Source organism: Eupeodes corollae, chromosome 3, assembly GCF_945859685.1.
Source record: "Eupeodes corollae chromosome 3, idEupCoro1.1, whole genome shotgun sequence".
Taxonomy (NCBI): Eukaryota; Metazoa; Arthropoda; class Insecta; order Diptera; family Syrphidae; genus Eupeodes; species Eupeodes corollae.
In genome coordinates, this window is record NC_079149.1 from 61,115,087 (window position 1) to 61,134,039 (window position 18,953).

General features: G+C 34.3%; 2 protein-coding genes, 1 long non-coding RNA gene and 1 other non-coding gene across 5 annotated transcripts in view; 2 read left to right on the plus strand and 2 right to left on the minus strand.

Moving 5' to 3' along the window:
- Nucleotides 1–1,022: 1,022 nt before the first annotated feature.
- Nucleotides 1,023–4,716, plus strand: LOC129952907 (elongation factor 1-alpha 1). Its single transcript, XM_056065862.1, has 3 exons — nt 1,023–1,158; nt 2,213–2,900; nt 3,309–4,716. The coding sequence occupies exons 2-3, from the start codon at nt 2,228–2,230 to the stop codon at nt 4,025–4,027; spliced, it is 1,392 nt and encodes a 463-aa protein (XP_055921837.1). The 5' UTR covers nt 1,023–1,158; nt 2,213–2,227; the 3' UTR covers nt 4,028–4,716.
- On the minus strand, nt 1,281–1,966 carry LOC129952908 (uncharacterized). The gene is made up of 2 exons (XR_008782413.1): nt 1,829–1,966; nt 1,281–1,650 (listed from the first exon to the last, which is right to left on the minus strand). It is a non-coding gene; the product is annotated as an uncharacterized LOC129952908 (long non-coding RNA).
- Nucleotides 2,054–2,130, plus strand: LOC129952997 (small nucleolar RNA snR61/Z1/Z11). The gene has a single exon (XR_008782428.1). It is a non-coding gene; the product is annotated as a small nucleolar RNA snR61/Z1/Z11 (small nucleolar RNA).
- A 4,674-nt stretch (nt 4,717–9,390) lies between the features above and the next one.
- LOC129949657 (uncharacterized) overlaps nt 9,391–18,953 on the minus strand; it is a 36,885-nt gene continuing 27,322 nt past the window's right edge. For both annotated transcript variants that reach the window (XM_056061242.1, XM_056061243.1), the window contains exons 8-9: nt 9,872–10,090; nt 9,391–9,799 (exon numbers count right to left, since the gene is read on the minus strand). In XM_056061242.1, coding sequence (XP_055917217.1) covers nt 9,467–9,799; nt 9,872–10,090 — 552 coding nt within the window. In that variant the 3' untranslated portion in view covers nt 9,391–9,466. The remainder of the gene's footprint in view (nt 9,800–9,871; nt 10,091–18,953) is intronic.

Sequence of the window (18,953 nt, forward strand, 5' to 3'; positions counted from 1 at the left end):
TGAGAATTTTAGATTTGATTTTAGCTATCAAATGACAAAATGAATTCCAATGTTTGCATTTTTAAACATTTTTGATAGGAAAATACGAACATTAGAACTCAATTGGACGTGTTCTTATAAGTTCTTTGGATTTTTACTAAAAAAGTGTGAACGCAACGTTTTTACTCACACTTCAAATATTCCAGGAAGGTATAAACCATTCCTGTAGGTACATTATTGTACCAAGGACACCACCAAATGAATTCCAATGTTTGCATTTTTAAACATTTTTGATAGGAAAATACAAACATTGGAATTCATTTGGACGTGTAAGACGTGAGACGTGATATTAGACTTAAGGGTGCGTGAGAATTGACGTTTAAGCTTGTAGGCAAACAAGAATGCGTAAAGAGCTTTTAATAGCTACCACAACCAAAGTCTTTGTAGAGACCGCTCACACATGTGCTTTTAACCAATAGACTGCTTTTTGAAGATGAATAAAAGAAAAATCATTATGACTTTTAGAACTTGGCCGCAAGCAACAAGTGTTTCCAAAAAATACATTTAGAATCAAATTTTGAAATTTTTGTGAATGTATTGAGAAGAAAAAATCGCTTCCGACAACAACAACAACACCAAAATATACTGTTTCAAATTTTACTAAACACTAACCTTTACAAAGTTTTACAAAACAGGCATTCAATTGTGTAAACTTTGTCTTGTGTCTTGTACCTTCTGTCGTTTCTTTTATTTCTACTTCCTAGTTGCTTTAGATACAAGCAATTTTTTAATAACAAGAAATAACAACTGACAACCAATAAGATTAAAAGATTCAAAAGTGGTTGAATAATCCACTTAATCTTATTAACATTATTGAGTTAAGCTGACCATATTGGATTAAATCAAATTACATCATGATGAAATATAGCAAAACTTCGTGTAAAAGGGGTCTAATTAGATTTTAACATTACATATACCGAACGGGAACAAACCCAAAGTTCCTTTTCGATATCGATAACAACCGGAAATTACTGCGAACATGTCCAAAACGTGGCATCCGCTAGACCATCTTCGATATAGGTATATCGTCGACCAACAACGGATTTCTCGTTCACTTTGTTCGGGTCTGTTGCCGAAATAGCATAGTCTTTTGATTTTTCTTTCATTCAATTGCAATAAGTAAGTGTTAATAAAAGTGATTCACCTGTAAAATCTTAAATATGTATATATTTTATCTCTTATTGGCCTATATTGCAAACAATTTTTCAAGTTAATTTATTTGTGATTTAAAAGAGTTATCAAATATTTATCAGGTTCTTCAAAGTTTTATTCAAAAATCAACAAAATGTGACAGTGAAATTCAAATGAAAATTATTCTGAAAATGAATTTTTTCTCCAGTAATGTGGTTCTTCATTGCACGTGGCAGTTTTCCTTGATCGTGGATAAGACAACTAAGCCATCTAGAACTGCATGAGCTAGCAAAAGTGCATTTTCAAAACGATCAATCTTGTTTTCAGTGTTCAAAAATGGAATTTACCAAACTTTTTCTGCTAAATTTTGTGTATAACTGTTCGGTAGAAAGTTCCAGAACACGTTTTTCCATCTCCATCTGTTCCTTGCCATCTCATATCTAATTAGAAAGTGGCAGCCATATTTGGTTGCGGTAATATCTACAAATATTTCCTATTAATTTGTGGTAATTTACTGTTACTTATATATTGGGGACGGCTGGAGTTATGGTTTTCCTTAATTCTATTTCCCCATAATTGGGTTTTTATCTCGATAAAACCGGTTGCTAACTGCACATATGCGTTTTTCAATTAAACGATAACGAAACAAGATGGCTACCTCTTTCTTTGACTTGGAATTTTGCCAAGCCTCGATTTTGTGTATTCCAAAATGGCGAAATTCAATATGGCGACACTACGGCCACACCGAACCGGCTGAGATTTTGACTGGAGCCACGCTGTTCTTGATATATTTTAGCTTTTTCCAATTTGTTTCAATTTTAATTTACATTTAAAATCGTTTAAGTAGTAGGTAATTGTTTGCAATTAAGTTAGGTGTTTCTTTACTAAATGATGATCAAATCAGTTCTGCTACAGAATCACATTTCGTGACGAAAGCAAAAATACCAAACCCACTGAAAAAAAATAATCTTGCATTTTTTTACTTGCATACAAATTTTTTAGACAAAAGCCTAACCAAATGTATTTTTGTTTTGTCTTGTAGCTCTTTAATACCAGAATGGGTAAAGAAAAGGTTCATATTAACATCGTCGTCATTGGACACGTCGATTCCGGTAAATCTACCACCACCGGTCACTTGATCTACAAGTGCGGTGGTATCGACAAACGTACCATTGAGAAGTTCGAGAAGGAAGCCCAGGAAATGGGTAAGGGATCCTTCAAATACGCATGGGTGTTGGACAAATTGAAGGCTGAACGTGAGCGTGGTATTACCATCGATATCGCCTTGTGGAAATTCGAAACAGCAAAGTACTATGTTACCATTATTGATGCCCCTGGCCATCGTGATTTCATCAAGAACATGATCACTGGTACTTCTCAAGCTGATTGTGCTGTGTTGATTGTTGCCGCTGGTACTGGTGAATTCGAAGCCGGTATCTCTAAGAACGGTCAGACCCGTGAACACGCTCTTCTTGCTTTCACCTTGGGTGTCAAGCAATTGATTGTTGGTGTTAACAAGATGGATTCATCTGAGCCACCATACAGCGAGAACCGTTACGAGGAAATCAAGAAGGAAGTCTCCTCATACATCAAGAAGATTGGTTACAATCCAGCTGCCGTTGCATTCGTACCAATCTCAGGATGGCACGGTGATAACATGTTGGAACCATCATCCAACATGCCATGGTTCAAGGGATGGAAGGTTGAACGCAAGGAAGGAAATGCTGAAGGTAATTATAATTCATATTCTATTCAAAACCACATTTTAAACTAAACCACGTTGCGGAAGCACGTTTTTTTTTCAATACTAGTTTCTAATTCTATATTCTTTTGTGTAATAATTAAATTTAAAGAAAAAATATTTACACGCATGCTCTGCCATTTTGTATGGCATAGCGGTTGACGGGCATTCCAAAGCTCTGACGTTGCAAAAATTCATTCCTGTGAAAATCAATTTCATCACATATTAGTCATTTAGTATAGACACTAAAGATTAAGTTACTTCCGCTTTAAATGAAAATGCGCATGTCAAAGCATACACATTTTAGAATGCAAATTTATTTTTCATACACCATAAATCATACACCGCCCACGTGAATCTAATTAATTTTGTTTTTTCTGTTTGTGTTCTCTTTTAGGCAAGTGCTTGATTGAAGCTTTGGATGCTATCCTTCCCCCATCCCGCCCAACAGACAAGGCTCTCCGTCTGCCACTCCAGGATGTCTACAAAATCGGTGGTATTGGAACAGTACCAGTCGGTCGTGTGGAAACCGGTGTGTTGAAGCCAGGTTGTGTTGTTGTGTTCGCCCCAGCTAACATCACCACTGAAGTTAAGTCCGTTGAAATGCATCACGAAGCTTTAGTGGAGGCCGTTCCCGGAGACAACGTTGGTTTCAACGTTAAGAACGTTTCCGTCAAGGAATTGCGTCGTGGTTACGTCGCCGGTGATTCCAAGAGCAACCCACCCAAGGGAGCTGCTGACTTCACCGCTCAGGTCATCGTGTTGAACCACCCTGGCCAGATCTCGAACGGTTACACTCCAGTGTTGGATTGCCACACCGCTCACATTGCTTGCAAGTTCGCCGAAATCAAGGAGAAGGTTGATCGTCGTTCTGGTAAGACAACTGAAGCCAACCCCAAGGCTATCAAGTCTGGAGATGCTGCCATCGTTACATTGGTGCCAAGCAAACCATTGTGCGTTGAATCTTTCTCCGAATTCCCACCTTTGGGACGTTTTGCCGTACGTGATATGAGGCAAACTGTTGCCGTCGGTGTCATTAAGTCTGTGAACTTCAAGGATGCCAGCGGTGGCAAGGTGACCAAGGCCGCCGAAAAGGCTGTCAAGGGCAAGAAATAGCTGCAACCAATGCAGATACTTCAGCAGCATCATCAATGCACCAACTCAACCAACAGCAGCAACATGAGCGACGCTTCCAGCAATAACACCAGCTCAACAACAACAACAACAGCATCAACAACAACAACACTAAAAAAAGATAGAAAATATCATTGCTTCCATCGTAAAGAGTTTCGCAGGAAAGGAGGAGACGGGTCTCCGTATTCATTCCATCTACTACTACTACATTTAAAAATAACTATTTAAAACTATTTTTTACTCATTTATTTTTTTTATGAAGAGAAAAATACAACAAACATTACCCACACACTACTCAAGCATTTATATAAATAATATTAATAATATAAATATTATATATAGTTTATATAATGATGAAATATTTGAAAGTATATATTTACATGTCATAGTTTTCTACTCTTGATTTAAAGATAAAAATATTCCTTTTCGTACAAACAAAAAACAAACGAGTGGGGTGGAAAATGTGCGTGTGCGTTTTGGCTCCATATTGCATTCCCCAGCAACAACAACAACAATATAACGAAAAAGCACAATGTCTAGACTCAAAAGGAAAGTGTTTGGGCCAAATACTATTTTTTTTTTTTGAATAATAAATGAAAAAGAATTGTAGTTCAAGAAAACAAAAAAAAAAGAAACAAGGTAAAATACATGCGATTTGGAAGCTTTAAAAATTTGTCTTTATTTCATTGCTTGGAAATTTCGTTTTTCTTTTGGTTTGTTGTGGTTCAGGTTCAAAAGGGAAGTTCACCTAGAAATGCATTTGATTACTTAAATTTGGCAAGATGCCACGTTTAAGCGTGCGTATCATAGGTTTTTGCCAAGTAGGCGAACGCGCAATTGTAGCATTTCATAATTTTGGTTCTTGAGAGAATACTTATTTTTACGTATACTTATACAGTGCATTAACACGGCTTCAGAAGGCGTTTATTTTGTGCTATCGTCATCTGTTGCAGAAGTTGGCACGTGGTACTCTCATTTCGAAGTTTTATTGAGACCATTTATGCTTTTCAATAAACAAACACTTGCGCAATCCGAAAAATAAAGACGTGTGATTTAAATCCCTTCGTAAATTACTCTACCTACTAAATTGTTCACTAGGTTTATCACTCGATTGATAGATACCATTATAGTGCATAAACATAGCTTCAGAAGGTGTTTATTTCGTGCTAGTTTTATTCAGACCATTCATGAACTTTACTATACAAACATCTACACAATCAATGATAAAAAAGTATCCGTTCGTAAATTGTAAAGAGAATTCATGTTATTGCTGAGAATTCATGTTATTGCTTTGAGTTTTTTAGGTTGTTTACTTTTTTCATTCGAACGATAAACATTTACCAAGTACCAACATTTTCCAATAAAAACATTTTTTTTTAAAATATGCCAAAGACAGTGTGAGCATAAGGAAAAGAGGGAAGGGTGGAATATTGCAATGATAGGGATAGAGATGAGAGTTATATTCAAGTTTCGGACGTATGTATATATACATAGGTTTTGTAGATTGTAGCCAAATCAGACGGAGAGACAAATTTCTTCAATCGTCTCAAACCTAGATATCTTGCGGCATCGCGTAAGTGATTGCTCCACAATTATTTGTAGAATGGATGTGCATAGTAGAGCCCCTGAACTAGTTTAAATAGATAATTTGTTGTAGGCTCGATAATTGGGGTCTGTTCCTGGCCTCCTTCAACAAGTTTCTCAAAGTTCCTTGATCGTCTTGAGAAGACATGTTAATACATAGTTGATTGTGCAAAAAAATACATAGCTCAATAAATCGTTGTTTTCAACGTTTTCTGTTGTACTCTGGTGCCTGGTAAGAAAGGCGTTCAGTTAGAAGGAGCACACCCCAAACAATAATTTTAAAGGCTGAATTTAAAATTTCTCAAGTGCAAGGTTATTAAAAAATATACCTTTAAAAATATTTTTAAAAAAAACACAACGTATTTCTTAATAATTGACTAGTTTGTTAAGTTCAAATGTTGGCCTTGTCGATTCTCTCATTTAATATGAGTTCTTATTTGACTACATAAAATGTATGTATGTAAGTATGAGAGTATTGAGAAATAGGTTTTGGAGTTAATGTTGTGATTTTGAATCCAAACTTCGATTTTAGGTATTTGATCTCATTGAAAAAAAGCGTTATCATTATAATTTTTACATTTTTTCAAATATATTTGAATGTCTTGATCTGATAGCCTTGTTTGGACGATAGATTCGTTATAAGACCATAAATTACTTTTAAACTATTTTGCTTTTTTTTGCTGGTAACATCCATATTTAAGGGTAAATGAGCTACTGAAAATATTGGAACTGAGTTTTAAAGGAAGATACATATGTATATACAGTGGTGGACACGAAAAGAGTACAAGTATTTTTCTACTTTCAATTATTTATTACTTGCAAGTAATGGTTCATTTTTATTTTGTTACTATGACTACCTTATATGGTAATAAAAATTTGTAAATAATTGAAAAGTAAAATACCGTTTTGGAAAAAATGAAGATTGTTTGTGATTTGCGTAGTTTTTAGCTGGACATTAATTTAGCCCGTTTTGCAATCAAAGAGTGTATTTTTAATTTTTGTGTTTTTTTTTGAAAAAGAAAATAATAATTTTTGAGGTAATTCAATATTCCTTTATTGATCTATATTAAAAAAAACAATTAGCTTCGGCAAAAGATATATGGTGCTCAAAGGAAAAAAGAAATCTGATCTTGAAAATGAAGTCAAAAGGACGGACGGTAACAGAAATTTCTAAGTTGTTAGAATGCTCCAGGAAGCTGGTTTAAAATGCCCTTCGTCATTTCAAAAAGTTTGGATTGATTGAGAACGTTAAACAAAACCCCCAGGCAAGAAAGACAACTACAAATGAAGATAGAATTATTTATAGGTTATCGACCAAGGATCCGTTTAAGACCTCCAGTGCCATTCGAAGCGAACTTTAAACGAACTATCGATTAAAAGTTTCCTCAAGGACCATAAGACGCCGATTAAATAAAAATAATCTACATGGGTGCGTTGCTCAGAGAAACCCGCTTGCATCAAAAAAAAATATGAAATCTAGGTTACAGTTGGCCAAAGCTCACCTGGACAAACCAATTCGTTATTGGAAAAACGTGTTCTAAAGCGATGAATCCATATTCTACCGGTTCAAACAGGGAATATGATCCAAGGTACGCAATTAAGATGGTGAAACACGGTGGAGGCAACGTTATGGTCTGGGTTGGTTTTTCATGGCACTGCGCGGCGTTGGCCCCATCGTAAAAATTGACACCAAAATGGACCAGAACATGTGCAGAGATATCCTGTTGGATCATATGATACCCTACGCAGAAGACAATTTTCCGTTATTATGGTGCTTCATGCACGACAACGATCCTAAACACACTTCAAAGATAGTGACGTGTTCCTTAGAGGTGAATAAAATCGACGTTTTGATGTAGCCAGTACAATCACCCGATCTTAACCCGATCGAGAGTTTGCGGAATGATGTTGAACATCACATTGAGCAAAAAAAACAACCAATTTAACATAATTGTGGCAGGAGATTCAAAATGCTTGGTATGCAATTCCAAAGTCACGATGTGAGGCTTTGGTTGAACGTTTACCAAGAACAGTTGCTTCTGTACTGCAAAATAAAGGGTTCCCTACCAAATGCTTAGAAAAACTTAGAATTGATAACGGTAAGGAAAAATTTATCAAGAAACTGTTGGATGTGTTAAATTCGTGTCCAGGCGAAAAATTGATGTTTCTACATTCCATACTTTTTTCTTCTTCCAGATGTTAAATATATTTGATGAAGTACTATGAAAACATAGTGCTGTGTATATGTAATGTAAATAAAATATAACTAATTTCATAATAAGAAAACAAATTGAAAACTAAATTGTTTTTATTTTCTTTAACAAGTGTGCTAAATTCTTGTCCACCACTGTAGGTTCGTCGAAAATTCGCAAAGAATTTTACCATCTTCGATTCGAAACTCTCCAACTTTTCGGCACCATTCCATACCGCTACCTTATTTTCGTCATAGATGCTTTCTAGTAACTTCCCAAATTTGTCTGTCATCCCATAATTGTAAAGCTTGAAGAATAGTGGTCGGCGTTCAACGGTATCAAAAGCTGCCTTTTAATCGACAAAAAATACGTAGGGCTTTTATTTTTGTTCAATAGAGGTTGCCGCTATGCTGTGCGGTACAAAAATATTGAGGTTGAGGAAGGATACCCCACGGTAGTTGGATGGATTACCAATGTTGCCTTTTTTATGTATAGGAAAAATTAAGAAATTTGTCAACTGTTCTGGTAGTATTCCCGTATCCAGAATTGTATTAAAAGCCCCTATGTTAAATTTAAAGTTAGCCTTTCTGTTCCATATTTCAAGAATTTCAGTGTTGTACCATCAGGTCCTGAAGCTTTTCCGTCCTTCAATTTCACTAATACGGTTTTAACTTCATCATGAGTCATGACACTATCCAAAATATCATTCGAGTACGAAGGTTTAGCGTATTGGGTAGGAGCGTAAGACTCTCAGGGTTCAAAAGTAACTTGAAGTGATATTTAGTTTCAAACCGATTTTTGGTTTTGCTCCATTTAATTGGTTAATCGCCCTCCAGAATTCCTTGGAATACTTCCAGTTTGTAAGTTTAAGAGCCTCGGTTTCTTAAAACTTTGTTTTTTTTTCCTTGTATGTTTCTTTGAATTCTGGGTTTGTTACTAAATACATTTTTTTGAAGGAATGGCAGCTGAATTTTCTAAAAGCTTTTAACAATCCGAATAACTTTTGGCGCGTTTTTTGCAACCTTTTTTCTTTACTTTTAAGAATTTTTCAAGTTTTATAATTTATTCAATGTCGCCTATTGGTTGCACCGATACTCGTGCGCTCTGTCTTCTTTCCAATTTAATTTTGGTGGCAGCTTTAAAACCATTATATTGTCTTTGTCTATTAAGTTAGTTCGGAATTCAACTAATAATGGCAAGAGATCGGAAAACGGGACACTTGACCATGAAATCTGAAATTACAGGAATCCAATTTCCCTTTATTAGACAGTAGTGAAGCTCTGAACTACCTTACTGGCAAGGTATACCTGCAAGAATAAACCTACAACCCTACATTGCAATACACAGGATGGAACACTGATTTATTTTTGAAAGTTGATACTTCTAACAGGGAATCTTCACAAATTCTATTTCCGTATAGAGTGACACCCGATAGTAAAAGTACGTTCTATTCTTAGCTAAACCATTTTGGAGAAAACAAGAATATGTAAATTCTTTTTTTATTTTCTGCTTTGGTTGCTTTATGCCCGTTTTTATGTTTAAATTGTTGTAACGTTCAAAAGAAAACCATTCAATTAAAGAAATTAAATTTTATTACAAAATTTATAAGAAAGGCCTTTTTGCAATTTTGCACTACTTATTATATCTAATTATTATCTTCGCTTTTCTTCTCTTGTTCAGTCGATATATTTACAATATATTTATTTATCCTTTGAATTGAATTATTACTTATACTATCTAATATCCATTGTGGTTGGAGATAAATTTTGTCTGTTAATGTGGGATTGGGACTAGAATCTCCGATAATGTATTTAGCTCGTTTACGGGTCTCTACTACACGACCTGCGCACAGTGTTACTAATTCCGCTAGATTGTTCTTTGGAATATTACTCTTCGATGAAATGAAAATCGGACCTAGAGCTGAGAATATATCCATTTTATAGTGATTTCCAAAAGCTTGTCTTTGTGAACGACAAATCTATAAAAAATAAAACAAAATTGTATATCTATGTAGATTATGTTGCTGAAAAATATATAAGATTACTCTTACCTCAACTGCTGTGGAAAAATCTTGCATTTCATATTTTTCTTCATTTAACCATTGGCCAGCTTTAACAGAATCAATAACCCAATTATAATTTAATATCCATAAGCCACGAACAAGGCCTCGAAGTAGATTGAATGTGCGTCGTGGCTCATAACTGACTACGTGTGTCGTATTTTCGCTTACATTGCTTTCAAGTTGAAATCCTTGAAGTTTTGAAATTGCCTAGGAAAAAAATAAATAAAATTAATATTATTTTGAAATAATTTGAGTAATCTTTTGGTGAGCAACAAAAAATATCTGTTTATTGACTAAGAAGATGATTTAATAGTCTTGTAGAAGGTTTAACTCTAAAGACACTTAAACATTTTTAAAAATAAAAAAAATAAGTGGCTCTAGTCCGTTGAGAACTAGGGTCTAGCGACTTACAACTCTCAACCATTGCTGTGTGCGAGTAATGTTGTCTAATTTGAGAAAACACTTTTTATGACAAGAAACACTCTTGGAGGAATTCCTCGCAAGAGGCAGTACGAGAGTAACGTATATTGACCCTACCAAGAAAAGTGATGAGTCTATAAATCAAGACAATATTAATAAATTGCAACCACTTTCATGGTAAGGTAAACACCTCACTTCCGTTGCTTTATTTCAACGTTGAAGCAATATTACTCAGCATAAATAAGTTTGTAATTAATAATATGAATTGTACCTACATGAAAAGCATTAATTTTAGATATGTACTATGTACATATATAAAATAATTTTCTTTAATTTAATTTGGCTATAAAGAATTGAGTTGAGTTTGGAACTCTAAACAATACGGTCGTTTTTTATTCTACTTAAATATATAACTCGCGTGAAAAAACTTTAGATGGCACACGAAGAGATTAAAGCCAAACCCTCTGGTATGACATTCCTACACAATAACCAGCACGCCACTGGTACTACTAGAGTTGATTAATCCTGCAAATAAAAAAATGAGCAGATATCTAAAAAAGACTTTTTCTAGTGGAATACGGAAGAGCCTTTAAATAAAACATCAAACTTCCAACAGTTTGAATTAACTTGGGTTTATTTTGACCACTACAAAACTGCCTTGGGGCGTTGCTATTTGGATTTGCTTTCAATCTCTTGGATCGTTTAATTTTTAACGAAAGAAACAAATTGAGCCATGGAAAAGAGACCACATTCGTGTTTGTTTACAAAGATTTTTCAAATTATTAATTTTTCGACACAGCAGCGGAATGAACTAAACTACCGTAGGTCGCTACATTACCTTCCCTGTAGAAAATCATCTCGAAAAGCATGCATACTTATTAGACAATGTTTAGTTATAATGGAGGAAATTAATCTTTTCTTAATAGAGAAATGATTTGCTTTTGAACATCATCATAGTTTTGTTAACAGTTAAGCAGTGGTGTTAGTCCATCCGCTTTATTTATGGTGACATGCTCAAGCTTAAGTAAAAAAAGTACATTTAAAAAGTGGGACTAAGATCCCTTTCAAACTAAATAAAACTGAACAACAGGACAAATTTTATATTTAAGAGTGGCTTTGACCATTTTATTCTATCTAATTTAAATACCTAACTAACATCTAATAAAGCATCTAACTGATGAGCCCAACTATTGTATCAGGGCGGAACGTACAGACAAAGTCCACAACAACAATACAAGAATATTTGCTCTTTTATTTTTGTTTTATTCTTATCTTCGGCCAGACTCAGGCTTACACTTAATTTAACTAGAATATTATATACAGTGGCTCACAGCTTATTTGACCCACCCCTTATTAATACATTCAGTATACTTCCTTAACAATAAAATTTATTAAAAAAGTACAAACGCAGGAACTTTAATACGGATTTAAAACAACAATTTCACAAACGTATTTTATTTTGAAATCTTAAATTTTACCTAAGAAGAACGATATAATTAGATTTTTCAACGCCACAGCTTAATTGACTCACTGTGTATAAGGAGCAACTGCTCAATCAAAAACATGGGAATATCGGTGTTTATTATGTCAGTCTCTTAGTTGTTATATTTCCAAATAAAATTATAAGTTTCAGTTATTTTTCATAAAAGCAGCACGTTTTTTAAACATGGGAAAGCGAAAAACTATTGAACAACGTGAAATTGTCCTGTTTCATCACAAGAATGGACTTTCTCGGAGGAAAATAGCGGAAATTGTCAATATTCCAGACGGTACGGTCAAGGCCATAATACACATTGGAAAATAAGGGAAGAAATGCTCCCAAAAAAATATTTACTGCGTCAGATGAAAGATACATTGTACATTGTGCGTGTACCCCCAGCACACTTTCCAAATTTAAATGTTATGGAAAACCTGTGGTCCATTTTGGATACAAACATTCGAAAACGCTACATTTCAAACAAAAATGACTTCAAAAATGCATTGACTGCAGAATGGGCAAGAATCCCTCCAGAAACTTGATGGATTCTTATCAAAATCGGCGTAAGGCAGTATTAGAAGAAAAGTGTGGACGTACAATATATTAAAATTAACATTAATTTACGTAATCCTTTGTATTAAGTGTTTATTAGAAATGGGTCACATAAGCTGTGACGCTGTATAATTGAATTAATTTTGTTATGTGAAGAGATTTTGTTTACGTTATAAACCTACTGGACCTTTCTGCGTTTTTATTTTTCTGATACCTTTCTTCGCTTAAGAACTATTCTCTCATAAACTTGTTAATATACGATGGGTCAAATAAGCTAAGAGCCACTATATGTACATAATTTACAGCTCGTCAATGTTGTTAATTTTATACAGTTTCGATAGCCATAGACTAAAGCGTGCGCCTTAGGAAGTTTTGTCAGCATCTTACTGATGGTTCCAACTGCGAAACGCTTTGGACTAAAATGCAAATTGCGTACAAATTAAATAGAAACCTGACAATCCAGTTCATTCAAAGCAAAGGGAACAATAAAGGCTAAATCGGAAAAAGGCGAAAAGTGTGAAAATCAAACTTAGATTTGATATTTTTTATTTTAACTACAGAAATAATTTATACTTTCCAAAACTGTCAGAAAGTCTAAAATCGGTTGAAAAATTAATAAAAACCGTTAAAATTACCTGATAAATATACAAAAATACAATTCTTGAAAATAAAAATGTTAAAATCTAAGTAAATTCGTTAACACGTTGGAAAAGATTCAGGCAGTTATTTGTTGAATTAAGCTCTTGTAATAAATGTCAGGATATTCCAAGGAATCTGGAGCCTAGTTTCGTTGTATTATAAAATTTCAAAAAGGACAAGTATTATAGATTGTTAATAAAGGGTTGTTAGTTGTAGATAAAAACGATTGAGCCGGGCTTTAAGATTATTTAAAGCTTTTCATTCAAACTCATTTCGGCCAATTTTTGATTTTGGGCTCTTCCATATGAGTGGATTCGTTAACAACCAGTGTTGCAGCATTTGGGAAAATGAGAATCCACGATTCATTGTGTGAAGGCAGTGTATTCATAAACTGAGTGCTGTTTTTGGGCCGGCATGGCGAAGGCCGGTGTCATCGGGCCATACTTCTTTTAAAATGAGATCGACCGTGAACAACGAAATCCTAGATACGGACATTAATTTTCAATAATTAACACTAGGATCTCTTAAAAATGGAAAAGCGGCGGGTGCATGGATTATTTGAGGGGTATGTTTCCGTAAATGAATTTCGAGATGCTATAATCTTCCCGATACATAAAAACAGGATTCTTGTTGAATGCAGCAAACTATTGTGGAAATTTCCTTTCTTAATTCGACTTATAAGATTTTTACAACTCTGTTTCAGAAGAGACTCACAACGTGGGTTGCAGATCTGAACCTGTTAAAAAGGACTCAGGCGGGCTTTAGATCAGGGCACTTTACCTTAAATAAAGTTTTGTCAGGAGGCTAGCTGAAAGCAGGGAAGAAAATTGTATGCATTCTTTATTGACTTCAAAGCAGCATTCGACTCAATCAACCGAGGTGCTTTATTCTACAAGCTATATGGTCTGGGCTTGTCTCTGAAGTTCGGACGCGTTCTCGAAGAAGGAGCGGAGCTGAACTTTCTGATTGGTTCACAACAACCTCGGGAGTAAGACAGGCGTGTACATTGAGTACCATCCTGTTTTCGCTCTTCATAGATGCCCCTGTAGATTACCTTCCAGGTGGTGTTGATTTAGCAGAATTTCGTATTAAGGCATTAATGTTTGCAGATGATATAGTCATTTTTGCGTATTCCCCAGAAACACTATAACTTATGATTAATAGAGTATACCACTATTGCTACCTTTGGAACCTTACAGTCAATGCTCAAAAATCTAAGGTGATGATATTTAAGAAGGGTGGCGGACCAAATGCATCGAATGAAAAGTGGAATTTCAACAGAGAAGATATAGAATGTTTTAACGAACGTAAATACCTAGGAGTAATTTGTTCAAGAAACCTGAATTTGAAGAAATATTTTAGCGAGAAACTCCAAAAGGCAAAAACTGCAATTAATATTTCATGGAAAAGATGCTTTATGAACGAAAACATAGCTCACAGTAGTAAATATATGGCATTTAATCAGTTGCAAAAAGTATCCTTTTGTATGGCTTGCAAGTATGGGGATGCAAAAAGTTTCACAAGGTGGAAAAACTCTTACCACATTAGGTGAAGAGAATATTTTGTCTGCCAAAAAATACAACAAATTACGTGATTATGCTGGAAACCGAACTATCATCTCTATTTATAAAGACCCTAAAGATGCAAGCGGATTATCTCCTGCATGTTTTTAGTATGAACGAATACCGACTTGTTAGAAAATTAGTAGTAAAATCTGTAGAACACCAAAATCACTGGTACAGTGAGTGGGCGAGTCTCGCAGAAGGACGCAACTTACATTTAAATTTAAATGTGGAAAATGTATCGCACAGTAAAGATCTGTATGTACAAGGTTATAGCAGCGGTAGATAAGAAGTGTACAGCAGAATATACAGCTGAAGTAGTGGGGTCCTTGTTCAAAAAAACTTACATTAGGAATGATCATTGCATTTTTTTTGTGGGTATGTTGCTTACTGCAACTGACATGACTAAAGAGTCATATTTAAAACGTCAACTATAGCCTTATGTTGTTGGTAGTTTAGAACATTCTACTTTACATTAATCAAAGAAAGATGAGACCGTCTTAGGATGATTCGAGAGAAAAATTGTTCGGGTGATTTTTGGTCCCGTATGCATAGATTGAGAATGGAGGAGAAGATATAACGACGAACTGTACGGGCTATACAGCGACACTGACCTAGTTAACAGATTTAAAGTCCAACGACGTCATGTCGAGCGGAAAATGGTCTATAATGCTTTAAATTCGGTGAAAACCGATCTAGAACTCAGAATTAAAAATAAAATTTAGCAGAAAGTGTAAGTCGGATCGATTCGTCAGAAAGGGTGAGTCCGATACATTTAAATCCTCCCGCATCATTACGGCCGAAATTAATGAAAAATTGGATGTTAAAGTATCCAGCAGACTAGTAAGAAGACGGCACAACGATGCTTAATTAAAGAGCGCTATGGAGTGATGAGACAAACTGTAACCGCATCGGATCAGGTGGAAAAACTTCAAAACGAAAGAAGGTCAGGCTTACAACACAAAATACACTTTAAAAACTGTGAAACATGGTGGAGGAAGTGTGATGGTCTGGTGTTCTTTTTCTTGGCATGGGTGTTTTTTTAACATATTAAAAAAACACAATGGAACCATTCGTATTCGAGACAATGCCAGGCAACTGGATTTTCATGCATGACAATGATTCAAAACATGCAGCCAAGGTGGTCAAGGATTGGTTTACCCACGAAAATATTATGGTTTTAAGCTGGTCTACCCGAAGTCCCGATATTAACCCAATTGAAAACTTGTGATGTTATAGTTAACAAATGTAGGATTATAGTGGAGAGTTTAACAAGAAGATGCCAAGCTACTTTAAAAAAACCGTTTCTGTTTTCCATAAAGTAATATAAATGTTAAAGTTGTTTATTAGGAAATAAACTATGCTGTTACAAAAAAAGGCTTGAGTGTACTATTTGTCTGTCCATAACTGTATGTAATACTAAACAACAAAAATCTCCATTTTTTTAAATCCCAAACGCACACAAATTTTGGACTAAACAAAAATCTAGAATTGCATAATCTTAAAAAAATTGTTTAATCCAGATTTTCTGTATTAAATTATGTTAAATTTTAATTATGTTTTGTATTTTTGTGCGTGTGTAAGGCTTTAATTGTATTATTATCTTTCTAACAACTAACACATGCACTTACGTCGAGCCTTTGATCTTAGTTTGAAGCTTGCTATAAGCTAACTACTTTCTGAATTTCTGAAGTGTTAACATTTTGTTTTTACCTTTTTGATGATTATGTTCAATGATAAAAAACAATTAAAACATAAGAAAGTATTCTTGTATATAAAAGAATAAAATAACCTAGAAATATAACGATTGAAGCAAACAAGAACAAACAAAACTACAAGTTATAGTTTAAGGTAAGTCCCGATTGATCCTTGTTTCTCCGCCTTTATGAATTTTTTAAAGATCCTTAACCTTAATGTTCAATTTATATTTAAAAGTCTTTCTACTAAAATTCTTCTCTGCTATTAATCAACTTTGTTTTTGTGTTCTGATTAAATTTAGTTTAATTTGATCAGGATAATAATATGACATTGATATTTTTGCATTCTAGATTTTTGCTTTCATTGTTATGGTTTTGTAGATTTTGAGCCTCAAATTATTGAGTTTCTTCGAAACAAGTTTTGTTAAAAAACTACTTTTAAAGGGGTTTTGAGTTGTAAGTTGCTTTTCAGGATATTTTGTTTACGATAGTTATAATATCAAACTTCTACAAATTCGGGTGTAATTATTTATTGAATTCGTTAAACAAACTAACATAAGACTAATATTACATTTATTCTTATATTTATAGATTTACAATGCTTTAAGCAATTCGCTGTAGATAACTTCGAAAAAACAACAAATCAATAACAACTAACGAACAATCCACCACAACAAATGCTAAAAGTCAACCCCAGCGAGTCAATTATTAATAACGAAGACAATTTTATAATGGATAAACTGAAGAATAAACCTCCAACCCGGTCGGCCACCGTGGAGGATTTCGGCCAACACCCCCCCTTTTATAAATTTGCGGAAAGCATCTCACTAAACAAAAAACATACAAACAAAAACTACTATACTAATAAAAGCAATACAGGTACGAAACCCTTATACGTAGCAACTCTTAAACACACTAAGTCTCCAATCAAAAGAAAAATTTGTTGAACTAGAAAACGCGCTTAATAAGATACACTGGGATATAATCGGTTTAGCAGAAGTAAGACGACAAGGCGAAAGCATACAAGAACTCAACAACGGAAATATATTTGCTTACTTCGGAACTAAACAAGGCCTTTATGGCGTCGGTTTCCTTATAAACAAAGAGTTAAAAAAGAATATTCAAGAAATTAAAGGATTTAACGATAGGATAATAGGAATGAAAGTCAAAGTAGAGAATTGTAACATATCCATCATACAAGTCTATGCACCAACTGAGAAAGCAACTGATGACGAGATGAATCGCTTTTACAAGACACTGGAAATAGCAACAGCACACTTTAAAACAGAGATTTCACTGATAATCGGTGATTTCAATGCTAAATTAGGTTTCAGGAAAAATGGTGAAGAAACCATTATGGGAGAATATGGCTACGGTAATCGAAATGAAAGAGGTAGTCGTCTTATCCAATATATTTGGCAACAAAAACTTATAGTTGGAAACTCGTTATTTAAAAAGAAACCGCAAAATCAATGGACCTGGAATTCACCAGGCCAAAAGTACAAAAACCAAATAGATTTTATTCTTTGCAATAAAAGATCAATCCTTAAAGATGTGTCCGTACTTAATAACTTTCAATTCGAATCAGATCATCGGATAGTACGCGCGGAGTTGTTAATCAACCATAAAACTAGGCAACTACATAAAACTACAAGAAAAGTATTAACAAAATCGATAAATACAGATATAATCAAAAGTTATAATGCTGATCTTCAACAACGATATAACATCATATCAAGGTTAAATGAACCTACTCAAATAGCATATAACAAAATGGAAAAAACTATAAAAGAATCTGCAGCCAGGTATATTCTCACTGCTGTATCTCAAAAACAGCAAAAACTATCGAGTGAAACTTTAAATATGATAGCACTTCGTGATAGTATTAGAAAAAAGACTAATCTAAATGCCCAAGAAAAACAAGATTTGAAAAATATAAGGAAGAACATCAAAAAACGTTGTCAAGAAGACATCCAAAAATTCAATGACAACCTCTTAAAGACAGTAATCGAAGAAACGAGATCAATAAAAAAGGCAAAGTGTGCAATCCAAGATTATAAAGAGTGGATAACAGCAATGGCGGATAATAATAAAAGAATTCACGAAAGGAAGAATATTAACCAAATAGCTACAAACTTCTACATTGATCTATACAAAACACGCATAGCAGACACTGATGATATATTTCTAGAGCGACAAAACCAGGAAGAAGATTTTCCACTATTTCTTAAAAGTGAAATAGAGCGAGCAATAAATAGTTTAAAGAATGAAAAAAGCAAAGGAAACGATGGGATATTAGCTGAATACCTAAAGTTCGGCAACTTTTCACTGGCCAACTGGTTGACTACTATTTTCAATCAGGTTTTGGTCACCGAGGAAGTCCCAGAGCAATGGACGAAATCGGAAATAATTCTCATACATAAAAAAGGGAACAGGGACGATATCAACAATTATCGCCCGATAAGCATAATATCATCGATATACAAGGTTTTTGCGAAGTGTTTATTTGAGAGAATGAAAACCACTCTTAATTTAAATCAACCTTTTGAACAAGCCGGTTTTAGATCAGGTTTTTCAACAATAGACCATCTACAAACCGTTAATCAAATAATAGAAAAATGCAAAGAGTATAACATCACAATATACTTTGCCTTCATCGATTTTGCAAAAGCGTTTGACACAGTAGAGCAAAGATTTATTTGGAAGGCGCTTCTCAATCAAGG

Bases quoted from the DNA above. Each gene is read 5' to 3' on its own strand.
- LOC129952907 (XM_056065862.1), top strand. From the start codon at position 2,228: ATGGGTAAAGAAAAGGTTCATATTAACATCGTCGTCATTGGACACGTC. The intron at 2,901-3,308 runs GTAATTATAATT...GTTCTCTTTTAG, and splicing joins CAAGGAAGGAAATGCTGAAG to GCAAGTGCTTGATTGAAGCT.